This window comes from Sorex araneus, chromosome 3, assembly GCF_027595985.1.
Source record: "Sorex araneus isolate mSorAra2 chromosome 3, mSorAra2.pri, whole genome shotgun sequence".
Classification (NCBI taxonomy): Eukaryota; Metazoa; Chordata; class Mammalia; order Eulipotyphla; family Soricidae; genus Sorex; species Sorex araneus.
This window is the reverse complement of record NC_073304.1, coordinates 63,086,229-63,107,845: the sequence shown is the minus strand read 5'-3', so window position 1 is coordinate 63,107,845 and position 21,617 is coordinate 63,086,229. Positions and strand designations below refer to the sequence as shown.

Sequence of the window (21,617 nt, the reverse complement as noted above, 5' to 3'; positions counted from 1 at the left end):
TCGCTCCAGCCCACACCTGGTAGTTTTAAAGTGAAGATAAATGAGTGAGTGGAAAACAAGTAGCAATGAGGAAGAGCAAAACTAAGATCACAAAAAAAAAAAAAAACACCTGTTCTACAGGCCAATGTAGAACAGTGGCAGAATGAGGGGCTTGCTGGGTCCAATGACTAGCAAAGTGCAACTAAAGGGTGGTGTTGGTGGTTTGTTTTTCCTGTTTTATTTTGCACTCTTTAGTAAAATTTAAATATGGCAATTATTGGCAAGATTAAAGAATCTTATGGCAAGACTGAGGGGTGGAGGAGAGAGGGGGGTTATTTGGGCCACACCAAACAGTGCTGTACTAACACTGAGTGACTCCCAACTCTCCGCTCGGAAGTGACTCCTCAGTGTGTTTGGGGCACATGTCATGCTGAGGAGCAAAATGGGTTTGATCACATGCAAGTCAAGTACCCGAAGCCCTATACTGTCTCTCCTGCCCCAGGAGGAGATCTTTCAGTTTGTTGGTGTTTTGGTTCTTGGTGGAGGGCAACAAGCATCAGTGTTCAGGGTTTACTCCTGGCTCTACACTCAGGGATCACTCCTGGCAGACTTAAGGGGCCATCAGACTTGAAGTGCTAGGGATTGAACCTGGGTCAGATGTGTGCAAGGCAAGCACATTACATGCCATATTATCTTCCACACCCAGGAGTATTTTTCATTTGTTTGGGGGCTACACCCAGTGATGCTAAGGGGTTATGCCTGGTTCTGTATTCAGGAATTACACATGGCAGTGCTCAAGCAGCCTCAAGAGTCTTAAATGGGAATATTCATACACACTTCACACTAAATAGCACTGTAGCACTATCGTCCCATTGTTCATCGATTTGCTCGAGTGAGCACCAGTAATGTCTCCACTGTGAGACTTGTTACTGTTTTTGGCATATAAAATATGCCACGGGTAGCTTGCCAGGCTCTGCTGTGCAGGCGGGATACTCTCGGTAGCTTACCGGGCTCTCCAAGAGGGACGGAGGAATCGAACCTGGGTCGGCCGCATGCAAGGCAATCACCCTACCCGCTGTGCTATCACTCCAGTCCTAATACTCCTACTAAATTTGTACCCCAACAAAATTCTTAGAAATGGGCCGGGGGTGGGGCTGGAGTGATAGCACAGCGGGTAGGGCATTTGCCTTGCACGTGGCCGACCCGGGTTCGAATCCCAGCATCCCATATGGTCCCTTGAGCACCGCCAGGGATAATTCCTGAGTGCATGAGCCAGGAATGACTCCTGTGCATTGCCAGGTGTGACCCAAAAACCAAAAAAAAAAAAAAAAAGAAATGGGCCAGGGAGCTAGCTCAAAGGGCTAGAGCACATGCTGTACATACTTTTCATATGAAAAACCTAGATTTGATCACTGACACCCATGCTCCCCCAAACACTATACTGTAGGAGTAGCCCTAAAACACAATGTGGTATGCCCATGCCCCCCCAAACTTCCCCAGCCCCTGAATTTCCTACAACAATGCATCAAGGGGCCATAGTACAGGCAAGTAGGTGAGGTGCTTGCCTATGTGTGGCTGACCTGGGTTCAATTCTCTGGTACCCAATATGGTCCCCCCAGCACTGCCCAGAGCCATCCTGAGCATAGAGTAAAAAGTAAATCTTGAGCACTGCCCGGTGTGGCCAAAAACCAAAAGAACACTATTAAATACAATCTTTTTAAGAAAAAATATCTACTTCCTCAAAGCAATACTAACCCCATGTAATTCTAACAATAACTAAATACTTTCACTCTTATCCTAAAGGGCAGAGGAGAAACGATACTTCTTCACAGAAACAAAAAATAATTTCTAGTTTAAATCACACCAAGGGTATATCCAAAAATAACAATAGTAATAATGATACTCTGAAACAAAGAGTATTTTAACTCTACAATAGTTTAATTCTAAAGAGCTTTAATAAATAGAAAGCCCCAAAGTTTTCAAATGTCCATCTAAAGGAAAGAATAATTAGTCCCATCAGAGTAAGGGGGGAAAAAATGTAATTAAAAAAAAAAAAGGAAGTGTGGGATAAAAGACGATAACCATTCTCTTTCACAAATATAAAGAAAAGTCACTGCTTTCTCACATAACCATGCAGACTCTGACTTTATGAAAAAGCAGGAGGAAAGTAACTGTTTATATTTACCTTATATACAACATCAGGCAATTAAATGCCAACTGTGCTATTTAGGAATGGCTTGCTAGAACATTGAAAAAGTGGAAGACTTCATCTTTGTCGTAGACTGCCACTTCTGTGGAGCACTCGGTGCACATCACCGGGTGGTAGATTTCTTCTGTGTCCTCCGGCCCTGTGGCATCTCCGTCGCTAGACCGCATCTTCTTATGGCTGCGCCTTTTCTTCCTGTTCTCTGGGACTTTGTATCTCAGAACCTCGTCTTTGTTGACAGAACAATTCATCACAAACATTGCTCTATACTGGGTTTTATATGATTCGTGCCTAAGAGGAAAAGAATACAAAGAGCTCGGATTGGTTCTCTCACTTAAGGATCCATTTAGATAAAAATTTTAATGTAAAATTTTCAATGTAACCAACAAAATAAAAACTGGCATATCTAGGTGGGGGGGGGGGACATGGTGACTGGGGACATGGTGACTGGAAGGGAAACTAGGGACACTGGTGCTGGAAAATCACACTGGTGGAAGGATGGGTGTTGGAATATTGTATGACTGAAACCCAATCATGAACAGCTTTCGAATGCTCTCTCTCACGGTGATTCAACTGAAATAAAAATATCTCATTTTGAAGTACCAGCGCTTCATACATGTAAGTCAAGTACTGTACTGTTGAACTACACCTCTGGCCCTCCCCAGCGGTGCTGGTGAACACCAGGACGACACCCAGCAGGGCTCTAGAGTCAAGCAGTGCCAGGGATCAAACCCGATACCATGTGCATGTTAGACAAGTGCTTCAGCACTCTGGGCTCTTTCCAGAGTTTTGTTTGTTTGTTGTTGTTTGGTCTTCTGCTTTTTGTTCTATTTTGGTATTTTTTAGTTTTATGAGTTGGGCCTGGGATATACAACTATTTTAAGTTGCCTTTGGGCATTTGCCATTCCCCTACTATGTCTCTCCATACCCCCATAAGAGGGAGATTATTCTATTTCTGTCCCTTTCCTTTGTTTCTGGACCATACCCAGAAGTGCTCAGGGTGTAGACCCCCTGGTGGGCTTGGGGGATCCTACGGGGTGCCTGTGTGCCAGGCACTGTACTATCCACTGTACTACCTCTCTGGCCCTATTCCTCTCCTTCTGACTAACTTCTCCAGGTCTATCCATATGGCAGCTAACCACATGATTTCATCTTTTCTCTTTCCCCCCCCCCTGTTTTTTTTGGACTATATTAAGACAGTACTCAAGGTTTATTCTGTCTCTGAGAGAACCCTCCTGATGGTGTTCAGGGATGGAACCCAGGTTGGCCACATGCAAGACAAGTGACCTCCCCACTGTACTAGTGCTCCAACCCCATAATTTCATTTTTTCTTACAGTCAAATAGGGATACATTCTTTTTTGGGAGGAGAGAAGTAAAGAAAAATGGGAGGGGTTGGGGCCATATCCAGCAATGCTCAGAGCTTATCACCATCTCTGTGCTCAGGGATCAAACTGGGGTTGGCCATGTGCAAGGCAAGCACGTTACCTGCAGTAATAAAGCTCCAGTTCTAGATACACTCTTTAAGCTACTCTTCGTTGGCTCACGGGGTCATGGTCAATGTCTCCCCTTCTATTGCTGTCAAGTCTAAGTCAGTAGTCTCCCAAAGAGCCCGAACATCTGTGGAAGCTCTCACTCAACTCACTGGAGATCTGAACGTGTGTGTGTGTGTGTGTGTGTGTGTGTGTGTGTGTGTGTGTAACAAAGTTTTTATTCAAATTTATTTAGAAAGATGTGAGGGGAGAGAAAGGGAGAAGTATGTGTTCAAGAGAGAACACGTGCTTCTCCAGAATGGAAATATGCAAAGAAACACACAGACAAGCAAGCAGGATATGTGTTCAAGGAAGAATATGGTCTGGAAGAGCAAACCTGGAGTTCTGAACTTGGAAGTGACCAAAGGAACTCTGAGAAGCCAGATTGAGAAAAGGGGAACATCTGCAGAGTGGCAGCAGAGAGAGATGCAAACAGCACACACAGGGCTGGAGAGATAGGTAAGGCGCTTCTGCCTTGCACGCACCCAACCCACGTGTGATCGCTGGCACCACATGTGGTCCCCCAATAAAAATCACAATTTACTGAAATAACCTCAGATTTCCAGGAATGAAAAGTTAGTATAGGAGCTAAGATGCTTGTCATACATTCAGTAGACCCTTGTTCAGTCCCCAGTACTGCAATGGTGATCTGGCCAGGAACCACTCCTGAGCAGAACCAGAAATAGCCCCTGAGCACTGCTGGGTATGCCCCAAATCCCCAATTTTTTGTTTTGTTTCTGTAGGCCTCACCTAGGCAATGCTTAGGGGTTACTCCAGGTAGTGCTCAGGGGACTGGGCAAAACTAGGGATCAAACCCAGACCAGCTACATCAAAGCAAGCACCTTACCTCTGTGCTATCTCTCTAGTCCTGTCCCACAATTTTTTAAAATAAAATTTTTAAAAATGAAAAATAGGGGGCTAGAGTGATAGCACAGCGGATAGGGCATTTGCCTTGCACAGCAGCCAACCCGGTTCAATTCCCAGTATCCCATATGGTTCCCCAGCACCACCAGGAGTAATTCCTGAGTGCAGAGCCAGGAGTAACTCCTGTGTATCACCGGGTGTGACCCAAAAAGAAAAAAAATTAAAAATAGTCCAGGTGTCAGAAAAGTAGTTCATAAACTTAGGGCTGAGGGCATGCTCTGCAGACAGGAGGCTGAAGTTTGATTGATTCTTGATACCACAGGATTCTCTGAGAAATGCCAGGAGTGGTTCAAAAAGTTTATTCCAAGGGCCAGAGTGAGAATAAGGGGATAAGGCATTTGCCTTGCATGTGGCCAGCCCAAGTTCCATTACCAATATCGGATATGGTCCCCTGGGATGATCCCTGAGTACCACCAATTTTTATCCAAACACAAAATATTTTTTTTTCTTTTTGGGTCATACCTGTCGATGCACAGGGATTACTCCTGGCTCTGCACCCAAGAATTACTCCTGGCGGTGCTCAGGGGACCATATGGGATGCTGGGAATCGAACCCGGGTCGGCCATGTTCAAGGCAAATGTCCTACCCACTGTTATATCGCTCCAACCCCCAAATCACAAATCTTTTCAAATGTCTAATTGGCAATAATTTGAATACCCAGGAGCTAGGAGATAGTACAGTGAGTAGAGTGCTTGCCTTACATGTGGTTGACCAAGGTTCGATTCCCAGTATCCCATATGGTCCCCAGAGCACTACCGGGAGTAATTCCTGAATGCAAAGCCTGGAGTAAGCCCTGAGCATTGCCAGCCGTGGTCCAAAAACAACAAAACATCCTCTCAAAAAAAAAAAAAAATCCTGAATACTCAAAGTTCTTTTTAACAGAAAAAACTATGGGGGCAGGGAGAGCAAGCAGGGCACTCCTGTCACTACTCAGGTCAGTATTCAGGAGTCACACCTAGTTGTGCTCTGGGCATTAATGCTATACCAGAATTCAAATCGCTCTACGAGTTCCAGTCACGTGCAAGGCATATACCTTAACCTCTGCACTACCACCCCTGCCCAGGGGGAAAAAATAATTCATTTTTTAAATTTAGGAGTCACATCCTGCAGTGCCCAGAGGTTACTCCTGGAACACTGCTTTAGGGGGTGCGGGCAGGGGGGGTCATTCTTGCCATTTCTCAAGGGATCATGTAATGCTGGTATCAAACATGGGCCTCCCACTCCAATCTGCAAATCACGTGCTTCGTTATGTATAACCAAAAATATCTGCATAAAGATTAGCCATGTGGCATCAAGGATATGTGAGGTTAGAACTTGATCAGAATTCCTAAGACACTCAAAAGTCTATTTCTGATTTTTCAAAAAGGAACCACCAGTGGGGCTAGAGAGATAGTACAGAAAGGTATCTGCCTTGCATATAAGGGAATAAGCCCCTGAACATGGTGGTGCGTGGTCCAACACGCCCCCCCCCCCGCAAAAAAAAAATAGACCTCTGAACTGTTTTATGTATGTTAACTTCTTTTCCACTACCTTTGGCAATCAAGACACAATGTAGTCATGCAGGCAGGGCAATTCAAGACAGCATCACTGTTTGGAACAGGCCGTTGTTGATATGATCTCCGTAGTCCCAAACCATGGTAGCTAGAAAAAAAGAAAGAAAGGGGGAAGGAGTTGCATTATGATCAGCTCTTGATTTCTAATTCTATTCTCCAATAAAAGACATCTCAATGCTTAGGAGAAAGGCTAATTTCAAGACTAATTCTATGCCCTTGCATTGGAGGGCGTCAACATGAATCTGGACCATCATGAGTCATTGGAGAGTAAGGAAATGCTCAAAATAAAGAAGTGGATAGAAAGGTAGTACTGCAGGTAAGGCACTTGCCTTGCACATTGCTGACCTGGGTTCAGTCCATGTGGTCCCTGAGCACCACCAGTCGTGGATCCTGAGCACACAGCCAGGGTAACCCCAGAGCATGACTGGGTGTGGCCCAAAAACAAAAACAAAAAAAATATGAAGGAAAAAGTGGGCATGTCAAAGGAGTAGAAGGGCCAACTGAAAAGCCCCCACTAGTGTAAGCTGAAAAACTGAGTAACATCAAAGTATTAAATAATACTCCAATATATAAATACCCATGGAACTGTTAGAATTTTTAAAAAATGATTAAAAGGCTGGAAGAATATTACAGCAGGTATAGTGCTTGCCTTGCACATGGCCAAGCTGGGTTAGATCCCCAGCATCCTATATGTTGCACCAAGCACTGCCAGGAGTAATCCCTGAGTGCAGAGTCAGAAGTGACCCTTGCGTATTACCAGGTACGGCCCCAAAAGCAAAACCAAAAAACAAAGAATAAATGGGGGTGGAGGTGGTGGGGTACAGCCAGTTTTCTTAAACCAAAGAATGGCAAATAACTGATGAAGCTACTCTCCCAGCGAGGAAGTGGAGGATAACTTGCCACTCCATACCTGTGGGCATTGTGGTGAAGACTTCCTTCCAAAGCGGATGGCATGGAGAGGGTGAGGGGGCAGTGGAAATAAGTTGAAGGTAGAGAATCCTTCAACTTATTGAAGGATCTCACTCACAGATCAAGATGAGTGTTAATAGACATAAACTAGGTTGACAGTCATTTATCTTTGGTACATGATAAATATAGCACTTTCCCTCTGTCTTCCTAAAAACATATCATCCCACTCTGTTCATAAGAAAAACAGGCAAATCACAGTAGAAGAACTGCTACAATATACTTGGCAGTTCTCCTTTTGTTAGAGGGCAGGAGAGATAGTATAGGCATAAGGTCCTTGCCTGGCATGGCATGCAGTTGACCCAGGTTCAATCCCCAGACCCCCAGCCCCATCTGGTCCCTGAGCATTGCCAGGGGTCACTCCTGAGGACAGAGTCAGATATGTGACTAACCGCCAGGAGTAATTCCTGAGTGCAGAGCCAGGAGTGATCCCTCGCTGAGCATCGTGGGTGTGACCCAAAAAGAAAAAAAAAAGTGTCTGAGTATGGCACCCCCAATTTTCTGTTGTGTTTTTGGGTCACACGCAGTGGTACCTAGGGCTTATTCCTAACTCTGGGCTCAGGGATCACCACTTTCAGTGCTCAGAGGACCATATAGGATGCCAAGTATCGAACCCAGGTCAGCCACTTACAAGGCAAGCACCATGCCTATTGTACTATCACTGTGGCCCCATGACCCAAACTTTTCTTTAAAAGAACTGCTCAGGGTCAGTGATATAGTCCAGGGGTTAAGGCATTTGCCTGCAGCCAACCCCATTCTTTTTTATTTTTTTGGCAGTGGGGAAGAGGGTAGGTGGGGTTTACCCAGTGGTATTCAGAGTTCAATCCTAACTCTGGCAGTAGTCATGGGTCCATATGTGGTGGAAGGGACTTAAACCAGGGTCATCATGTGCAAGGCATGTGGTTTAACTCACGATTAAGTCTCCAGTCTCCAGGCATATTCTCTCCCCAGAATCACACATATGGTACCCCAAGTACTGCCAGGGGTCACTCCTATGCACAGAATCAGGAATAGCCCCTGAGCATAGCACCACCACCCCCTTCACAAAGGAGGACTGATGACAGCAGCTTGAATTGAACAACATCATTTTGGGTTTTCTGTGGGGGAGGGGCACAGCGGGCCCATACTCAACAGTACCAAAGACAGAATCTGGAGCTCCTGCATGCAAAGCACACATTCAAGCCCTTTGAGCTATCTCCACAGCCCCAGCAATAAAAATTGACTTTAGTTTTTTTTTTGCTCCGTTTATATTTTTCCCCAACAACGGATTTTTTTCAAGGCAAGTTATGACTGAAGTATGCTGTTTTTAAATTAAACGACCCAACAGTTTTTCAGGACCAGCAAGACAGTACACTGGGCAGGGCACTTGCTGGCCTTGCACACAGCCAATCTGGGTGCCATCCCCAGCATCCCAAATGCTCCCCTGAGCTCTGCCAGGAGTAATCCCTAAACACAGAGCCAAAATTAAGCCCTGAGCACAACCAAGTGTAGCCCCAAAACCCAAAAACAAAACACTGTTCATCATTCTTTCCTCCAACTTTTTTATGTGTAACTATATTAACAAGCGTTCATAATGCGAGTGTAGTAGGAAAAACCACCTTCGAGAGGCAGAGGGATGGCTCACTGGGTAGACACATGTTTCACATGCAGAGTTCCAGGAACTGCCCCGGCACACTTGGCACTACCCCCAGTAATACAGGGAGCAGCCCCTGAGCAGGAACGTCCCCAGAGCACCACCAAGTGTGGCCAAATAACCAAAGCAAAATCACCTTTTAATTACTTTTTTCTAAATATTAGAGATATTAAATTTAAATTCTTACCCTCTTCTCTGTGCATCAACCCAGGCCTGATCTCTGTTATCTTTTTCAGGGTCATACAATAATTCATCGTTTGTTGGAATCCTGTGTTGCTTTTTCTTTTTTTTCTTGGTTACCTGTGCTGATTTTGAAAATGTTAAAGATATGGCTAAGTATCAAGTCTGAAGTTCATATCTCTTTAATAGAGAATACAGAGTTCCATTTCCTAAGCTGTATTTTTTTTCTGTTTTTTTGTATTTTTAAAATTTAGTAACCATGAATTACAAAGTTATTTATGGGTTTCAGGCATACAATGTTAAACACCAACCCCTCAGCTATATTTTTTCTATTCATATTTTCCTTAAAGATTTTTCAGTTAACCCTCCCAAATAGTTATTGCTCAGTTGGGAAAAAAAAGACACTCAGGGCTGGAGCGATAGCACAGCGGGTAGGGCATTTGCCTTGCACGTGGCCAACCCAGGTTCGATTCCCAGCATCCCATATGGTCCCCTGAGCACCACCAGGAGTAATTCCTGAGTGCAGAGCCAGGAGTAACCCCTGTGCATTGCCAGGTATGACCCAAAAAGAAAAAAAAAAAAAAAAGAGACACTAAAATGAGAATAACAGAAGTAAAACTTGTTCCTTCATCAAAAACTGGTATCTCAAGAACTTAGAAGAAATAGTGAGGGGCAGGTGCTATAGTATAGCAGGTAGGGCGTTTTCCTTGCACTGAACCCACCTAGGTTCAATCTCTGGCATCCCATATGGTCCTCCAAGCTTGCCAGGAGTGATGCCTGAGTGCAGAGCCAAGAGTAACCCCCGAGCATTGCCCAAAAATAACACCCCCCTGTCCTGGAAAGACTAGAAAGAAAAAGAATGGGAATTAAAAATTCAAAAAGGCAGGGCTAGATAGGACAGCGAAAGGGCATTTGCCTTACACACAGTCGACCCAAGTTCGATCCCCAGCATCCCATCCCACATGGTCCCCCACAACTGCTAAACACAGTAACAAGTTACTTACCTGTTTTGTCTTCTTCCTCAGAATCAGAGTCAAAATATATATCATCATAGTATTTTGAGGGAGCTGTTCCAACTTTCCCATTTCCTGAGGAAGACCCTATTCAAACCATAAAGGAAATTTACAGATTAAGCCAATAAAATTCTCAAGAATCCAGGTCACATTCTTCCTTTCTCTAGTTGTGCCAAGCACATGACATTACCTATACTTACTCTTGCATCCCTAAATCTCCCTCTTAATTGGCATTTGTTTTTATTATTACTTAATACACAGAATACCAATGTCTAGTAGACTTATTTTCATGAATCAGATTTCAAGTCAGGGACATTTCACAAAAAAGATCAAGAATCAGGGCTGGAGCAATAGTACATCATATAGGACACTTGCCTTGCACATGGTTGGTTGGCTTGGGTTCTATCCCCATAGATTGCTCAAGCCCGGCCAGGAGTGATCCCTAAGTACAAAGCCAAGAGTAACCCTTGAGCACTGCCAGGTGTGACCCCAAAAGCAAAAAAAAAAAAAAAGAATCAAAATGAAGGGCCGGAGCGATAGTACAGCGGGTAGGGTGTTTGCCTTGCACAAGGTGGACCCAGGTTCAGTCTTCAGCATCCCATATGGTCCCCCAAGCACCACCAAGAGCAATTCCTGAGCACAGGGCCAGGAGTAACCCCTGAGCATTGCTGGGTGTGACCCAAAAATAGAAAAAAAAAAGAATCAAAATGAAATATGTTTTATTACTTACAAAAATGAGACAGGAATTTCAGTGATTCAATTTGACATGTCAACATTATATAAAGCTAAAAATACTTCTATGAATGTATCCCCCCCTTTTTTTTTATACAGAGTGAAAATTACAAAAGGAAATTATCCAAGTAAATACTACTAAAAAAAGTCTCTTCACGCTTGCAACCATGTATGGAGACTGTGAACTAAGATTTTGCCCCACACCGGCTAACGGAGGAAATATCCTTCTTTCTCGGTCTCTCTCCCCTCCGGGAGAAGGCGTGGTGTCCGACATTTTGTGGGTCCTTTAAGCAGGTATGAACTTTGTGGCGCGGAAAAAAAAAAAAAATTTAAAAAATGTGCTTTGAACTTGAAACAGCCGCGGGATACCGGGGCAGTCTCAGGCTGGGGCCGGAGCTTGGGCTCCGGCCGAGATTCGACCCGGGTGGCCATGCCTTTGCACAGCCGCGTGGATGTGGAACGAGCAGGAACCAGAGACAGCTTTAGGACTTGGGGTTCCAGCGAGCGTTTGCAACCATGTATGCAGACTGTGAACTAAGCTTTTGCTACATGCTGTTCTAGGAAGGGAAATGATTCATTTTCCAACTTAAATCTCCCTGAACTTAATTACTATAATACAGAAATTGTATTATAGTAATTATATAATAAAATGTAATTATATAATAAAAATATTATATAATTAAAAATGAGGAGACTTTTTATCTACTCATTCTCATCACTGGAAAACTTATTATCAAATATTTCCTTGTCAATAGAGCTGTATTCTTGGGGGATAAATTCCAACAAAAATAGTGAGTCTGTGTTGAAACTCCAACAACAATAGTGAGTTTTGTGTTGAAATCTGGAATGTAATCAAGGTAAAGAGAAAAGGAAGTGAAATTATCAGTCACGCAGAGGGGGCTTGGGGGGTGAGGGGTGGGATGTATACTGTTTTTTTTTGTTTTTGTTTTTGTTTTGTTTTTGTTTTATTGGTGGTGGAATATGGGCACTGGTGAAGGGATGGGTGTTTGAGCATTGTATAACTGAGACATAAGCCTGAGAACTTTGTAACTTTCCACATGGTGATTCAATAAAATAAATTAAAAAAAAAAAAAGTCTCTTCAACAACATAGGTAACTTCATCACTGGACAATTACAGAAGAGTAAGCTCAGGTTGCCAAATATACTTACTGATTCACTTCATACCTACTGAAAGTACCACAGACAAAACAGCATAAATTAGGTTCTTGACCTCCAGAGCTCACAAAAATACATTAAAATCAAGCAAAATTTACCTTTATCCAGAGAGGATAACTTGTCTTCCATTGTTTTTATGGTAGAATTTAACTCAGCTTCCATTTCCTTTTCAAATTCATCTTCACTAGATGACTCACTTTCTCCGGTAAGACATTCTCTGATGAGTTTTCTTTTTTGGTCGGGAGTTCCATGTAAAAGCACATCCACTTCATCTTCAGAACTAGTATAAATACAATCATAAAGAATAGCAAAGAATGGGCTGGAGTGATAGCACAGTGGGTAGGGGCGTTTGCCTTGCATGTGGCCGATCCGGGTTCAATTCCCAGCATCCCATATGGTCCCCTGAGCACCACCAGGGGTGATTCCTGAGTGCAGAGCCAGGAGTAACCCCTGTGCAATGCTGGGTGTGAGTCAAAAAGCAAAAGAAAAGAATAGCAAAGAATTAGGGGACCAGAGAAGTAATAGAATGGCTAAGGCACTTGGCTTAAATAAAGTCAACCTAGGTCTAACCTCTAATCACAGATGGCACCCCAAATCCCACCAGGAGTGATCCCTGAGCACAGAGCCAGAAGTAAGCCCAGAGCACTCTGGGTGTGGTCCAAAATTAAAAGAAAATAATAAGTGAAAAAATTAAAGAAGGGTTAGAAAGATAGTACAATGGGTAAGGCGCTTGCCTTGCACATGGCTGACCTGTGCATATGACCTGTGCAATCCCCAGCAACTCATATGGTCCCCAGAGCACTACCAGGAATGATTCCTGAATGCAGAGCCAGAAGTGATCCCTGAGCACTGCTGGATATGGCCCCAAAACAAAACAACAAAATAAAAATTAAAGAAGCAAGCAAGGAAAAGATACGACTCCAAGGACTAGAGTGGATGCTTTCCATGCAAGTGCACAGGTTTGATTCCCAGCACCATGTGGTTCCAGAAGGAGCCCTTGAGCACTGTCAGCTGTGGCCCTTGCCTACCTTAGAAACATGAGGCCAGTGAGACCATTTTTTTTGGAACCCTCCAGTGCACGATGAAGTGTGTATTCTCCAGTGCACTGCAACCAGTTGTGAGTGAGCTTACCACTACTAAAAATGTGTGATCCCTGGCAAACACCACAACTGAGTGAGCAGTACAACTAAGTTTTTCAGTCCATCCTGGTGTGCCAGGACCAAAACCTAGTGTGCAACCCCTAGCCAGCACCACAACCAACAGGTGTGAACATCACAACCCCTAGGCCCTATAGAAATAACTTTTGTTATTTTTCTTTTAGTAAAAGCTGGGACTGGGAAGATAGCTCAATGAGCCAGAGCACACACTTTTGAAACACGAGGTCTCAAGTTCAGCCCCCGAAAAGCATGCCGGCCCCCCCCCCGCCCCCATAGCAACACCAGGGCAGCACTAATGGCTCCTAAGCAATGCTGGGTTGGTTCTGGTAGCTACCCAGATCCCTGAGTTCAAGAAGCACTGCATTATTGGGCCCAAGCACTATTAGGTCCACATAGCCAGGTCAATATCACCACGAGTGGTGCCTCCACTAGTCGTCTTCGGCTGCCAACTGCAGAGCCATCCAAAGGTTTGAAGATGTAGAAAAGCTGAAAATCACTGTCTACCATAGTGATCATAACTACTGATCCATGGACCAGTACCCGGAGAGTTGCTCGCCCATAGGTGTGAAAAGTATGAGGAAAGCTGTGCCAGACCAGAGCACTGCTCAGGAGGCCCCAATAAAGTAACAATCATAATGATTCAAATCAACTTAACATTCTCAACTCACCCAATAATTTTCAGTTTGACAAGTTTACATTGATATGCCAAATTAGTTATTATCAGTTAATAGGTCAATTATCAGTTAATAGATCAATTATTTTTCTTTTTTTGGCGGGGTGTGGAGGGCTGCAGGGGTTTAGGCTACACCAAGCTATTCTCAAGGCTCACTCCTGGCTCTGCACTCAGGGCTCACCCTGGCAGAGCTCAGGGGGCACAGAGAGACCCTGGGTCAGCTGTGAGCAAGGCAAGCACCCTACTCATTGCACTATCATTCTGCCCCATATTTCTGCATTTTTTTAGTTTTTTTTTTGAGGGGGAGGGTCACATATGGGTAGTACTTAGTGGCGACTCCCAGCTTGGGGCCTGCAGGGGTTGCTCTACAGTCATCATCATCCCGTTGATCGTCGAATTTCTCGAGCGGTTTCAGTAACGTCTCCATTCATCCTAGCCCTGAGATTTTAGAAGCCTCTCTTTACTCATCCTTCCCAATGGTGCCGCACTGGAGGCTCTTTCAGGGTCAGGGGAATGAGACCCATCATTGTTACTGGTTTTGGCATATGAATATGCCATACTCTGCAGTACCAGGGATCAAACCCAAGGTTCCTTCACCCAAAGCATGTGCACCAGGCCTTTGGACCATCTCCTATGCCCATGATATATTTTTTAAGCATTCTATTTATTTTTTTGGCATTGGTTCACACCCAGCAATGCTCAGGGGATCTACACACACACACACACACACACACAAACCCTGGTTCTGAACTCAGGAATTTACTCCTGGCGGTGCTTGGGGGACCATATGGGTTGCCGAGGATTGAACCTGCATCAGCGGGAGTTACGCAAAAGCCCTACCCACAGTACCATTGCTCCAGCTTCCTATGCCCAACATTTTCATCATAATTTCTAAGTTAATGCATTGGTGCATGGGGGGGAGGGGGTATAAAACCAGCAATCAAACCCAAGGTCTTACACCTCAAGGCAAATCTACTGCTGAGCTATAACCCTATCCCTACTTTTTGTGGGGGGAGAGGGGAGAGGTACCAACAGCCACGACTGATCTGCACTCAGGGGCCACACCTAGGGAGCTTGGGAGACCACAATGGTGCCGGGACTAGAACCACTGTCATGGCCACCATCACTCACATGGCAAGTGCCTCCTCACTCTGTACTAGGACCCAGGGATAGTACAGCAGGTAAGGTGCTAGCACAGAACCAGGAGTCAGGAAAGATTCGATCAGCATCCACCCCTGGTGGTGTTCAGGGGTGCATGCAGCAAGGGGAATTTTACTCATGCACCAGCCCTGTGTGCCATTCCCCTCCCTTAAATAGAAAGAGCTTGTTATTACTGCTATTGTTGTTTTTAGGGAACGCTCTGGGGTCACTCCTGGCTCTGCGCTCAGGAATTACCCATGGCGGTGCTCAGGGAACCATAGGGGATGCCAAGGACCAAACCCGGGTCGACCGCGTGCCAGGCAAACGCCCTCTGCGCTGTACTCACCCTCCGCCCTTAAGAACTGTTTTTAAGGGGCTGGAAGGATAGCACAGAGGGTAGGGCGTTTGCTTTGCATGTGGCTGACTCGGGTTCGATTCCCAGCAACCCATATGGTCCCCGAGCACTGCCAGGAGTAATTCCTGAGTGCATGAGCCAGGAGTAACCCCTGTGCATTGCCAGGTGTGACCCCCCCCACAAAAAAAAGGAACTGTTTTTAAGGGCTTGGCTTGGAGCGATAGCACAGCGGGTAGGGCGTTTGCCTGGCACACGGCAGACCGGGTTCAATTCCCAGCATTCCATATGGTCCCCTGAGCACCTCCAGGGGTAATTCATGAGTGCAGAGCTAGGAGTAACTCCTATGCATTGCCGGGTGTGACCCAAAAAGCAAAAAAAAAAGCACTGTTTTTAAGTAACCCAAGTGAAATAGAGACAACGGTAGGCTAAGTCAGGTTCTGGAACACTGCTAGATTCCAATCACACTGAAGCACTCATGACGGCCTCCAGACCCTTCACAGATGGGATGCAGTCACCGAAACGCGTCTTGACAGCGAGTCTTGGAACCCGTCCTCATCCCCCCACCCCAGCACAGAAAGAAACTCGCACCTGCAACTGAAGGGAGGTCGGCCTTCTGGCACTGACTGGTGCTCTGACACAATCGTGTCAAGTCTAGGAAGCGCAGCTGCTGACAGCTTTCAAAAACAAAAACAAACGGTCTGGGGCTGGAGTAATAGCACAGCGGGTAGGGCATTTGCCTTGCACGCGCTGACCCCAGTTCGATTCCCAGCATCTCATATGGTCCCCTGAGCACCGCCAGGAGTAATTCCTGAGTGTAGAGCCAAGAATAATCTCTGAGCATCGCCGGGTGCGACCTCCCCCCCCAAAAAATAAGAAACGTTCATGTCGGCCTGGCAATCTGGGCACCAACTTCCCCCAGATCGGGTGGAAGTCCATCAGAACGGCAGCAGCGCCGGACTCGGTGAACCGGCGAGGCTAAAGCGGCGACACGGCAGCAGTCCGGGGAGCGCACAGAACCCAGCGCTGCGAGGACGCCGACCCACACTTCCTATTACACCCCTGAACGTCCTGAGATAGATCAGTTTCCCCTTCCAGCCGAGACTAAGGCCCTGCCTTGGCTCGCTCACGCTGCCACTGAGCTGCAAAGCTGCAAAATTCGAACATCACAGGGTCGTTTGTTGCTGTCGTTGTTATTCATTTTTGGGGGGAGGGAGGGGGCAACACCCAGTAATGCCCTGGGCTTACTCCTGGCTCTGCACTCACAGGGATTATTCCGGGCACGATAGGGGGGAACGCAGAAGGGGGTGGCGGAAATCGAACCCGGGTCGGCCGCGTGCGAGGAAAACGCTCCTGCCCGCGGGACTATCTCTCCGGCCCACATCCCTGAGTTTAAAAGGCTTTACAGGGGGCCGCCCTTCCCCGAGCCGGTGAGGGGTCTGTCTAGACAAAGACCCCGCAGGCCACGGCCTCCCGCTGCCACGGTCCCGAAACACCCGGCGGCCAGAGCGCAGGGAGGCGGCGCAGAGGGCCCGGGTGGGGAGCAGGGCCCACCTGCTCAGAGCCGGCTCCTCGTCGCTCGCCTCTTCAATTAGGTAGGGGTCATCGTTATCCCGGAGCCGGTTCATGGTGGCTACACGTCCCGAGGCGGCCCGGGTCCCGCCGCGTCTCTGTTTACCCTGCGGGCGCCGTCCCTAAAGCGTCCCGGACTCCACTTCCGCCCGCACTTCCGCGGCCTCCTGCTGCGCCTGCGCAGATCGTCCCGCTCCCCGAAGGGGTGGGACTGGATCCTCTGCCCCGCCCCACACACCGCCCCTCCCAACCTTTTGTTTGCTTGGAAACTGCAGCGTTAAAGCCGGGAAGAGAACCTCATTGGCCGCAGGTTCCGCGACCACACTCGACTCTCTGTCTCACGTCACGGCGGTGACGTTAAAGAAGCAGAACTATAGATGCTGAGGGACGTGCCGCTGGAAATCCCGGTCATCGGGTTCCCACGCTCTGGCATCCCTCCTACCTCCTCGCTTGCAGCCCTTCAGCTTTCCACCACTTCCCCCCGCGCGGTGGCGGCGCCTTCGTGTTATGCATTATTATGTGGACTTACGTCCCGACTGCATCGGAAACTAGAAAAGCTGTCTCCACTTTGCTTCCTGACCTCGTCTCACCCCAGCTTTTGCTCCGCCCTTACCCGCCTTAGCCGAGACGCCGAGGGAGACTGGGGGAAGAAGGAGGGAGGACTCGAGGGGGGATGGGAGGAGGGAATGACCCCCTCGATTGTGAGACCGTCTCTTCCCAAGTCCGCACCTACATTCTCAGGTTCACATCTCTTCGTCCCCATTCTGATGACTATTCGACTGTGTCTGAGTCCCTGAGCTTTCATTCAATACTCCATCAGTTTCCAGCTGCCTAGTAAATATCTCAGCCTGCACCACAAATGGAAATTCAGATTCAATGTCTAGGGCAGTAGCTAGATGGCCTTAGGTCATCTTTCAGTCGTGAGTCTGTAGTCATGGCAACATACAATATACAATATGTTCTCTAGGGTGCCTTTTTAGATCCAGTGTGTCGGATCTTCTGTGGGATCTCTAGTGGGATTGTGCCCTCTTTCATTTTGGTTTGGTTTGGTTTGGTTTGGTTTTGGAGACATTCAGCTGTTCTTGGGGGGTGTCACTTCTCGAGGTACTAGTCACTCCTTGAGGTACGAGGGTCTCATGGAGTACCATGGGATCAACCCCTGCTCCGTGCTTGCAAAGTATACACTCAGCCCTTTGAGCTATGTTTCTGAATCCACACAGGATATGGTTTTCAACTATTTCACCCAACACTTCAAAAAGATGTGGTAGGCTGGAGACTCTATGGGATGTCGGGAACCGAACCCAGGTTAGCCCGTGCAAGGCAAGCGCGCTACCCACTGCACTATCTTTCGGCTCCCTGACCTACCCATACATCTGCCACAAAAGTTGGGCTATTCCAACCTGAGAGTGACCTCAACAGGATGAGTGCATGCTTTGCTTGTGGGAGGTCCATGTTGAATCAGACATTGCAAGGTCCCCTAACACCTGTTAGTAATGACACCTCAGCACAGTCAGGAGTATCCTCTAAGAATTGCAGGTGTGGTCCGAAACAAAACAACAACAAAAACGTGGACCATTATTTAATTACTCTCATAAACTGAAAGTAAGAGATCCTGCGGCTAGAGAGACGGCTCCAGCGGCTGGAGACTCTATATAGTATACTGGCACCAGCAAAACCCCAGCATCAAGCCAGCATTAGTCCCTGAGCATGACTGAGTGTGACAAAAAAAAAAAAAAATTAAATAAAGAATTTCTGTGGAACTAGGACTTATACAACAGGACCAGAAGAAACCGGAGAGGGTACTGTCCTAACCCAAGGCCGGTAGGTGCTTCAACCTCAAGACATCACGAGTGTCCGAGAATCAGGTCTCTGCCCCACGTGTCGGACCCACTCCGAGCGCCCAGCAGCCTCCTCTCACCCACAAGACAGAGGCGGGTCTAGGAGGCAGCTGCAGGGTTCCGGGTCTTCAAAGACTTTCGAAGGTCCGATGTCCACGGGAGGGCGTGTCGTATGCAAATGAGAGCTCGCGCAGAGGCCCCTGGTCGTGCCCCGTGGGCGCCCGCGCCACCTCAACCGCGAGTTCAAGTGCTGATTCCCTGGAGGGAGAGATCGGGGCGAGGGCCTTGAGTGTCGGGGCGTGCGGAGGGCTCGCGGGCCGAGCGGGCGTGTGTGTAGAGGGAGGTGGCGGCGGGGGTGGCGCGTGCGGGGTCAGGAGCAACTCATACTTACCTGGCAGGGGAGACACCATGATCACGTAGGTGGTTTTCCCAGGGTGAGGCTCATCCATTGCACTTGGGATGTGTTGACCCCTGCGATTTCCCCAAATGTGGGAAACTCGACTGCATAATTTGTGGTAGTGGGGGACTGCGTGCGCGCTCTCCCCTGATAAATCTTGTCCCAAAAATAGCCCAGATGTTGTAAGGGTTTTACTGATTGTACAAATACTTGTTCTTCGGTGGCTTAATAATCAGCTTTTAAGAACAGCTAGCTGTTTTCAAAGTTAAGGTCGTATTGTAGTTTGTTCTCTAGTAAAATTTGAAGATGGTCAGTGAGGAAAGCCGCTTCGGACTGGCCTGTAGTTTGCTTTAAACAGGGACTCCAGTCATGCTTTCTGTATTATTATTTTCTCCTTTTGGGTCACACCGGAGTCCAGCCCCATTTTTTTCATTTTTAATTTTGTTGCTCCAACCTGGGTTGGGGACTATTTCATCTGTTGTAGGCAGGCAAGATAGAAAAGGAAAGGCCCCGTACATGGCAAGGGAATTTCTAGGAGTAATAAAAGCATACTAAGAGCTATTGGACCCACCTTGCAGCCAAAGTAACTAATTACCTGTGCTGGAGCAATAAATAGCACAGCAGGTAGGGCATTTTGCCTTGCACGTGGCAGACCCAGGTCGGATTCCCAGCATCCCATATGGTTCCTGGAGCACCGCCAGGAGTAATTCCTAATTCCTGAATGCATGAGCCAGAAATAACCCCTGTGCATTGCTGGGTGTGACGCAAAAAAATAACCCTCTGATAAGGGGTTAATATCACAAGAAGAAAACATCCAATTCCATCAGAAAATGGGGCAATGAAATGAACAGAAACTTTCTCAAAGAAGAAATTCAAATGGCCAACAGTCACGTGAAAAAAATGCTCTTCATCACTCATCAGGGAAATGCAGATCACAATGAGATGATCTCACACTACAGAGAATGGTACACATCCAAAAGAACAAAAGCAACCTTTGTTGGCAGGGATGTGGGGAGAAGAGGAAAACAATGACATCTACACTTATATGGTTATTGCAGTACTATTTACAATAGCCAGAATCTGGAAAATACCGGAGTGCCTGACAACAGATGACTGGTTAAAGAAACTTTGGTATACCTACACAATAGAATACTACGCAGCTGTTAAAAAAGATGAAACCATAAAATTTGCATATAAGTGAATGGACATGAAGAGAAATGAGTCAGAAAGAGATGGACAGACATAGAATGCACTCATTTGTGGAATATAAAGTAACATAAGAGACTAACACCTAAGGAGAATAGAGATAAGGACCAGGAGGATCACTCCATGGTTTGGAAGCCAGTCACATGTGCTGGGGGAAAAGGCAGCTGGGATGTAGAAGGGACCCACTAGGCAAAATTGTTGGAGGGATCGCTCAGGATGGTAGATGTGTGCTGAGAGTACACTATGGACCGAACATGATGGTCTCTTAGTATCTATACTGCAAACCATAACACCCAAAAGGAGAGAGTAAGAGGAAATGTGTCTGCCACAGAGGCAGGGGGTGGAAAGGAGTGGGGGTGGTGGGAGAGGTACTGGGAACATTGGTGGTAGACAATGGGCACTAGTGGAGGGGTGGGTACTTGAACATTGTGTGACTGAAACATGGGTCACCTGGGTTCAAGTCCTGACATCCCAGATGGTCCCCTTAGCACTGGCAGGAGTAATTCCTGAGCGCAGAACCAGGAGTAACCCATGAGTATCCCCAGGTGTGACCCAGAAGGAATTTCAAAGAAGACCATCCCAACTACCCCCCTTGGCAACCACTCTAGCAACAGACTCTCACCCAATTAGAAAGCTTTATATAGGGCAGCTTGGGAAAAACCCTGTAAAAGTCAACTTGAACAAAGGAAGGGCCCAGCATATGCTGCCCGTCATTGTGCTGTTTGTGCTCACGTGGTCGAGCTCATGTGTCAGTTGCAAGAGATATGTACTGGGGCTCTCTCAGTCTCTGGAGAGCCCACGTTCTATCTTGAGTGAATTTCTCTTTACCTCCTCCCCTTCTTCAAAAACTTCCAAATAACAGGGGGTAGGACCTTTGCCTTGCATGCGGCTGACCCGGGTTCGATTCCCAGCATCCCATATGGTCCCCCAAGCACCACCAGGAGTAATTCCTGAGTGCAGAGCCAGGAGTAACCCCTGAGCATCGCCGGGTGTGACCCCCCCCCAAAAAAAAGCAAAAAAAAAAAAAAAAAACACCTTCCAAATAAAAATCTGTATTTACTTCACTGCTCATCTATGCCTGAAACTCTTTTCTGTGAGATAGGACAAAGAGCTGGAAGCCCTGGGTAAGACCTAGGACTTTCTTTTCCTGTAAAGAGCAATTCTTGGCTCCAGCCTGAGTCCACAGCTTCCTAAGGAATAGGGTGGTGAGGATTAAATGCTGTGCCTAGAACAACAAGTGGGTGTCAGGTGTGGTTTGAAAGCCACCTTGTGGGGTGTGGGGAGCCGTGGACGAGAAGTCTTAGGCCCCTCTCCCCCACAGCTTGTGAGCTCTGCATGACCTCCGCCTGCCTCAATAGAGGGACTGAAAACAGACGTTCACGAGCCCCCG

General features: G+C 46.9%; 1 protein-coding gene and 1 non-coding gene across 3 annotated transcripts; one reads left to right on the top strand and one right to left on the bottom strand.

The window, feature by feature from the left end:
* Positions 1 to 1,896: 1,896 nt before the first annotated feature.
* EAPP (E2F associated phosphoprotein) lies at positions 1,897 to 16,966 on the bottom strand. Of its 2 annotated transcripts, XM_055131882.1 has the most exons (6): positions 16,769 to 16,959; positions 11,991 to 12,172; positions 9,976 to 10,071; positions 8,979 to 9,096; positions 6,170 to 6,280; positions 1,897 to 2,476 (listed from the first exon to the last, which is right to left on the bottom strand). In XM_055131882.1, the coding sequence occupies exons 1-6, from the start codon at positions 16,840 to 16,842 to the stop codon at positions 2,206 to 2,208; spliced, it is 852 nt and encodes a 283-aa protein (XP_054987857.1). In that variant the 5' UTR covers positions 16,843 to 16,959; the 3' UTR covers positions 1,897 to 2,205. The 2 variants fall into 2 exon arrangements, with proteins under 2 accessions (XP_054987857.1, XP_054987858.1); XM_055131883.1 differs by lacking the exons at positions 1,897 to 2,476; positions 8,979 to 9,096 and having other exon boundaries at positions 6,213 to 6,280; positions 16,769 to 16,966.
* Positions 16,967 to 19,007: 2,041 nt separating this feature from the next.
* Positions 19,008 to 19,171, top strand: LOC129403999 (U1 spliceosomal RNA). Its single transcript, XR_008629611.1, has one exon. It is a non-coding gene; the product is annotated as a U1 spliceosomal RNA (small nuclear RNA).
* The last annotated feature ends 2,446 nt before the right edge of the window (positions 19,172 to 21,617 follow it).